This window comes from Lampetra planeri, chromosome 52, assembly GCF_965212315.1.
Source record: "Lampetra planeri chromosome 52, kcLamPlan1.2.h2, whole genome shotgun sequence".
NCBI lineage: Eukaryota > Metazoa > Chordata > Hyperoartia > Petromyzontiformes > Petromyzontidae > Lampetra > Lampetra planeri.
Window position 1 is genome coordinate 7,250,822 of NC_136158.1, and position 8,909 is coordinate 7,259,730.

Genomic DNA, 8,909 nt, shown 5'->3' on the forward strand with positions numbered 1-8,909 from the left:
CCCCACACACAGCACCCCCACACACAGCACCCCCACACACAGCACCCCCCACACACAGCACCCCCACACACACAGCACCCCCCACACACAGCACCCCCCACACACAGCACCCCCCACACACAGCACCCCCACACAGCACCCCCACACACAGCACCCCCACACACAGCACCCCCACACACACAGCACCCCCCACACACAGCACCCCCACACACACAGCACCCCCCACACACAGCACCCCCACACACACAGCACCCCCACACACAGCACCCCCACACACAGAACCCCCCACACACAGCACCCCCACACACAGCACCCCCACACACAGCACCCCCCACACACAGAACCCCCCACACACAGCACCCCCACACACAGCACCCCCCACACACAGCACCCCCCACACACAGCACCCCCCACACACACAGCACCCCCACACACACAGCACCCCCACACACAGCACCCCCACACACAGCACCCCCACACACAGCACCCCCACACACAGAACCCCCCACACACAGCACCCCCACACACAGCAACCCCACACACAGCACCCCCCCACACACAGCACCCCCCACACACAGAACCCCCCACACACAGCACCCCCCACACACAGCACCCCCCACACACAGCACCCCCCACACACAGCACCCCCACACACAGCACCCCCCACACACAGCACCCCCCACACACAGCACCCCCCACACACAGCACCCCCCCACACACAGCACCCCCACACACACAGCACCCCCCCACACACAGCACCCCCCACACACAGCACCCCCCACACACATCACCCCCCACACACAGCACCCCCCACACACAGCACCCCCCACACACACACAGTACCCCCCACACACAGCACCCCCACACACACAGCACCCCCCACACACAGCACCCCCCACACACACAGCACCCCCACACACAGCATCCCCACACACAGAACCCCCCACACACAGCACCCCCACACACAGCACCCCCACACACAGCACCCCCCACACACAGCACCCCCACACACACAGCACCCCCACACACACAGCACCCCCACACACAGCACCCCCACACACAGCACCCCCACACACACAGCACCCCCACACACACAGCACCCCCCACACACAGCACCCCCCACACACAGCACCCCCACACACACAGCACCCCCCACACACAGCACCCCCACACACAGCACCCCCACACACCCAGCACCCCCCACACACAGCACCCCCACACACAGCACCCCCACACACAGCACCCCCCACACACAGCACCCCCCACACACAGAACCCCCCACACACAGCACCCCCTACACACAGCACCCCCCACACACAGAACCCCCCCCACACACAGCACCCCCCACACACAGCACCCCCACACACAGCACCCCCACACACAGCACCCCCCACACACAGAACCCCCCCCACACACAGCACCCCCCACACACAGAACCTCCCACACACAGCACCCCCACACACACAGCACCCCCACACACAGCACCCCCACACACAGAACCCCCCACACACAGCACCCCCCACACACAGCACCCCCACACACAGAACCCCCCACACACAGCACCCCCACACACAGCACCCCCCACACACAGCACCCCACACACAGAACCCCCCACACACAGCACCCCCCACACACAGAACCCCCCACACACAGCACCCCCACACACAGCACCCCCACACACAGCACCCCCCACACACAGCACCCCCACACACAGCACCCCCCACACACAGCACCCCCCACACACAGAACCCCCCACACACAGCACCCCCACACACAGCACCCCCCACACACAGAACCCCCCACACACAGCACCCCCACACACAGAACCCCCCACACACAGCAACCCCCCCAGCACACAGCACCCCCACACACAGAACCCCCCACACACAGCACCCCCACACACAGCACCCCCCACACAGAACCCCCCACACACAGCACCCCCACACACAGCACCCCCCACACACAGAACCCCCCACACAACACCCCCACACACAGCACCCCCCACACACAGCACCCCCCACACACAGAACCCCCACACACAACACCCCCACACACAGCACCCCCCACACACAGCACCCCCCACACACAGCACCCCCCACACACAGCACCCCCCACACACAGCACCCCCCACACACAGAACCCCCCACACACAGCACCCCCCACACACAGCACCCCCACACACAGCACCCCCCACACACAGCACCCCCCACACACAGCACCCCCCACACACAGCACCCCCCCACACACAGCACCCCCCACATACAGCACCCCCCACACACAGCACCCCCCACACACAGAACCCCCCACACACAGCACCCCCACACACAACACCCCCACACACACAGCACCCCCCACACACAGCACCCCCCCACACACAGAACCCCCCACACACAGAACCCCCCACACACAACACCCCCACACACAGCACCCCCCACACACAGAACCCCCCACACACAGCACCCCCACACACAGCACCCCCACACACAGCACCCCCACACACAGCACCCCCCACACACAGAACCCCCCACACACAACACCCCCACACACACAACACCCCCACACACACAGAACCCCCCACACACAGCACCCCCACACACAGCACCCCCCACACACAACACCCCCACACACAGCACCCCCCACACACAGCACCCCCACACACAGCACCCCCCACACACAAGAACCCCCCACACACAGCACCCCCACACACAGCACCCCCACACACAGCACCCCCACACACAGCACCCCCACACACAGCACCCCCACACACAGCACCCCCACACACAACACCCCCACACACAGCACCCCCCACACACAGAACCCCCCACACACAGCACCCCCCACACACAACACCCCCACACACAGCACCCCCCACACACAGCACCCCCACACACAGCACCCCCCACACACAGCACCCCCACACACAGCACCCCCCACACACAACACCCCCACACACACAGCACCCCCCACACACAGCACCCCCACACACAGCACCCCCACACACCAGCACCCCCCACACACAGCACCCCCACACACAGCACCCCCACACACAGCACCCCCACACACAGCACCCCCCACACACAGAACCCCCCACACACAGCACCCCCCACACACAACACCCCCACACACAGCACCCCCCACACACAGCACCCCCACACACAGCACCCCCACACACAGCACCCCCACACACAGCACCCCCCACACACAGAACCCCCCCACACACAGCACCCCCCACACACAGCACCCCCACACACAGCACCCCCCACACACAGAACCCCCCCACACACAGCACCCCCCACACACAGCACCCCCACACACAGCACCCCCACACACAGCACCCCCCACACACAGAACCCCCCCCACACACAGCACCCCCCACACACAGAACCCCCCACACACAGCACCCCCACACACACAGCACCCCCACACACAGCACCCCCACACACAGAACCCCCCACACACAGCACCCCCACACACAGCACCCCCCACACACAGAACCCCCCACACACAGCACCCCCACACACAGCACCCCCACACACAGCACCCCCCACACACAGCACCCCCCACACACAGCACCCCCCACACACAGCACCCCCCACACACAGCACCCCCCACACACAGAACCCCCCACACACAGCACCCCCACACACAACACCCCCACACACACAGCACCCCCCACACACAGCACCCCCACACACAGCACCCCCCACACACAGAACCCCCCACACACAACACCCCCACACACAGCACCCCCCACACACAGAACCCCCCACACACAGCACCCCCACACACAGCACCCCCCACACACAGCACCCCCACACACAGCACCCCCCACACACAGAACCCCCCACACACAACACCCCCACACACACAACACCCCCACACACACAGAACCCCCCACACACAGCACCCCCACACACAGCACCCCCCACACACAACACCCCCACACACAGCACCCCCCACACACAGCACCCCCACACACAGCACCCCCCACACACAACACCCCCACACACACAGAACCCCCCACACACAGCACCCCCACACACAGCACCCCCACACACAGCACCCCCACACACAACACCCCCACACACAGCACCCCCACACACAACACCCCCACACACAGCACCCCCCACACACAGAACCCCCCAAACACAGCACCCCCCACACACAACACCCCCACACACAGCACCCCCCACACACAGCACCCCCACACACAGCACCCCCCACACACAGCACCCCCAGACACAGCACCCCCCACACACAACACCCCCACACACACAGCACCCCCCACACACAGCACCCCCACACACCCAGCACCCCCACACACCCAGCACCCCCCACACACAACACCCCCACACACAGCACCCCCACACACAACACCCCCACACACAGCACCCCCCACACACAGAACCCCCCACACACAGCACCCCCCACACACAACACCCCCACACACAGCACCCCCCACACACAGCACCCCCACACACAGCACCCCCACACACAGCACCCCCCACACACAGCACCCCCCACACACAGCACCCCCACACACACAGCACCCCCCACACACAGCACCCCCACACACAGCACCCCCACACACCCAGCACCCCCCACACACAGCACCCCCACACACAGCACCCCCACACACAGCACCCCCCACACACAGAACCCCCCACACACAGCACCCCCACACACAGCACCCCCCACACACAGAACCCCCCCTACACACAGCACCCCCCACACACAGCACCCCCACACACAGCACCCCCACACACAGCACCCCCCACACACAGAACCCCCCCCACACACAGCACCCCCCACACACAGAACCCCCCACACACAGCACCCCCACACACAGAGCACCCCCACACACAGCACCCCCACACACAGAACCCCCCACACACAGCACCCCCACACACAGCACCCCCCACACACAGAACCCCCCACACACAGCACCCCCACACACAGCACCCCCCACACACAGCACCCCCACACACAGAACCCCCCACACACAGCACCCCCCACACACAGAACCCCCCACACACAGCACCCCCACACACAGCACCCCCACACACAGCACCCCCCACACACAGCACCCCCCACACACAGAACCCCCCACACACAGCACCCCCACACACAGCACCCCCCACACACAGAACCCCCCACACACAGCACCCCCACACACAGAACCCCCCACACACAACACCCCCACACACAGCACCCCCCACACACAGCACCTTCCACACACAGAACCCCCCACACACAGCACCCCCACACACAGAACCCCCCACACACAACACCCCCACACACAACACCCCCACACACAGCACCCCCCACACACAGCACCCCCCACACACAGAACTCCCCACACACAACACCCCCACACACAGCACCCCCCACACACAGCACCCCCACACACAGCACCCCCCACACACAGAACCCCCCACACACAACACCCCCCACACACAGCACCCCCCACACACAGCACCCCCCACACACAGCACCCCCCACACACAGCACCCCCCACACACAGCACACCCACACACAGCAACCCCACACACAGCACCCCCACACACAGCACCCCCCACACACCACAGCACCCCCACACACAGAACCCCCCACACACAGCACCCCCCACACACAGCACCCCCCACACACAGCACCCCCACACACAGCACCCCCACACACATCACCCCCCACACACAGCACCCCCACACACAGCACCCCCCCACACACAGCACACCCACACACAGCACCCCCACACACACAGCACCCCCACACACACAGCACCCCCACACACAGCACCCCCCACACACAGCACCCCCCACACACAGCACCCCCACACACAGCACCCCCACACACAGCACCCCCACACACAGCACACCCCCACACACAGCACCCCCACACACAGCACCCCCCCACACACAGCACCCCCCACACACAGCACCCCCACACACAGCACCCCCACACACAGCACCCCCACACACAGCACCCCCACACACAGCACCCCCACACACAGCACCCCCACACACAGCACCCCCCACACACAGCACACCTACACACAGCACACACAGCACCCCCCACACACAGCACCATCGACGGTGATCGCCGCGTATTGAGTAATTCCCCTACCCCCCCACCCCCCCGTTTGACCCCTCCCCTCCCCCCTGACAACATTCCCAGCTGCTGGAGTCGTGGCGTCAGCTGGACCTGGACCGGCTGCTGGGCCCCGAGTGGGACCTCTACCTCATGAGCGTGCTCGCTCTGCTGCTCGGCACCATCATCGCATACCGCCAGCGGCAGCAGCTGCAGCAGCCGCAGCAGCAGCCGCAGCAGCCGCAGCAGCCTGCGGCGTAATGAGCAGAAGATCCCGCGCAGGTGATTGGAACAGTCAGCGCAACAATCGCGACAGCCGGCACAAAACAATCACAGCAGCCCGGGCGGAGCCAGTGATTGAAGCAGCCCCCGTACAGCAATTGGGACGGCCCACGTATCATGAACAACCCCCTTCCACGCCAGTGGGACAGCCGCCACGGCGACGGGAACAGCCACGCGAGCGTGACGACCATCTCAACAAAAGGAGAAAGGCGCACACAGTGCGACGGCACCCTGTGGAGAAGAAGCACCAGCGGCAGCGGCGGCGGCGGAGCAAGTCTCAGATCTCCGGCGAGTTGCAGATCAAGATCCCGGCTGTTAAACGTTCGTCGTGCGACGTGATGCGTTATATTTTTTTGTCTCACGTATTTGTTATTTAATTGGTCGCTGAGAATCCGCGACGCCGGGAGGAGAAGGAAGTTCGCCTTCTCACTCTGAGCTCTTGGGGACCCCCCCCCCCCCCCCAGGGCACAGGGAAAGCGCCCTGGCCCAGACCCTGACCAAGCACCTTCAGTAGAGTAATGATGACCAACCCCGACACTAACACCATCCTTGAACCCGACACAGACCCTGAACAGTATACGCCCTGACATTGACCCTGACAGACAGCCCCTCCCTTCCTCCCTCACCGTTCACATCACCAGCCTAACCATGGCATCGAGTCTCCAACGTCCATCACCCCGAACACTAAAAACACGGCCAGCCCCCAACTAAGCTGAAACCTCGACCAACCTTAACCTGAACACCAGCCCCAACTTTAGTCCTCATCCCGATCCTGAACACTGCCTCTTAACAGCAGAATAACCCACACTCTGACCCACACTCTGACCCACACTCTGACCCACACTCTGACCCACACTCTGACCCACACTCTGACTCACACTCTGGCCCACACTCTGACCCACACTCTGACCCACACCAGACTAACCCACACTCTGACCCACACTCTGACCCACACTCTGACCCACACTCTGACCCACACTCTGGCCCACACTCTGACCCACACTCTGACCCACACTCTGACCCACACTCTGACCCACACTCTGACTCACACTCTGGCCCATACTCTGACCCACACTCTGACCCACACCAGACTAACCCACACTCTGACCCACACTCTGACTCACACTCTGACCCACACTCTGACCCACACTCTGACCCACACCAGACTAACCCACACTCTGGCCCACACTCTGACCCACACTCTGACCCACACTCTGACCCACACTCTGGCCCACACTCTGGCCCACACTCTGACCCACACTCTGACCCACACTCTGACCCACACTCTGACTCACACTCTGGCCCACACTCTGACCCACACTCTGACCCACACCAGACTAACCCACACTCTGACCCACACTCTGACCCACACTCTGACCCAAGCAGACTAACCCACACTCTGACCCACAGCAGACTAACCCACACTCTGACCCACACTCTGACCCACACTCTGACCCACAGCAGACTAACCCACACTCTGACCCACACTCTGACCCACACTCTGACCCACACTCTAACTCGAGCACTCACAGTAACCCTGACCAAGCCTAGCCCTAGCATGGGCCCTAACTCCAATCATGGTCTCAAGCCTCATCACCACCAACCCCCTCAGCTGAGCCAAACAGTAACACACTCACCCCAACATTCAGCCCAGCGCTATGGCCCGCTGCACCACCCACTGCACCACCCGCTGCACCACCCGCTGCACCACTGCTGCGCTCACCACTGCTGCGCTCACCACTGCTGCGCTCACGCCTCCGTGGGTCAAAGTGGCAGGGGACGTCCGACCCAAGTTACTTCCCAGCCACCTCTGTTCACGCCCCCCCCCCCCTCCACCCCCCCCCCGCCCCACCCATCCCACCCCCCCCACCCCGACTCTAAGAGTCGACAGATAATTTATCCCTTGTGTGTGGCGTCTTGTTTTGTGAGACGCGTGTTGCCACTAATTGTGAATACTGACGATGCGGGTTGTAATAAACAGAGTCGGCTGGTGGGCCGGCGGTGATGTCGACGATGATGTGCCGCTGCTGCTGGTGTGACGCGTTCCAGCGTTGGTGATGATGATGATGTCGATGATGATGTGCTGCTGCTGGTGTGACGCGTTCCAGCGTTGGTGATGATGATAATGTCGATGATGATGTGCTGCTGCTGGTGTGACGCGTTCCAGCGTTGGTGATGATGTCGATGATGATGATGTGCTGCTGCTGCTGGTGTGACGCGTTCTAGCGTCGTTGTCGGTGGCGGCAGGACCTCGGGTGCGGAGGGGTAGAGGTGGCATGGTGGAATAGGCCGGGGAATCCTCCCACCGTGTTCCCTGGCAGGCCACAAAAAAAAACCACAATGGAGCCGGGAACAGTGCTGGCTGGCCACGTGGTTGCAACTCGTCACGTAAACTCGTCACCAGCCACGCTTGCTTATCTCGGGAAAGGCTCACCGAGCCTCAAGAGGATGGTGGCTAGAAGATGTTGACTACCTTGCAAGGTATACAAGAGGTCATGGGTTTGATCCCGACCCTGACGCCTGCTCTGTATTTGGAGTTT

General features: G+C 63.7%; 1 protein-coding gene across 1 annotated transcript in view; it reads left to right on the forward strand.

The window, feature by feature from the left end:
- SEL1L (SEL1L adaptor subunit of SYVN1 ubiquitin ligase) overlaps positions 1 to 7,791 on the forward strand; it is a 42,125-nt gene extending 34,334 nt beyond the window's left edge. Inside the window, exon 21 of the mRNA XM_078617068.1 lies at positions 6,175 to 7,791. Coding sequence (XP_078473194.1) covers positions 6,175 to 6,348 — 174 coding nt within the window. The 3' untranslated portion in view covers positions 6,349 to 7,791. The remainder of the gene's footprint in view (positions 1 to 6,174) is intronic.
- The last annotated feature ends 1,118 nt before the right edge of the window (positions 7,792 to 8,909 follow it).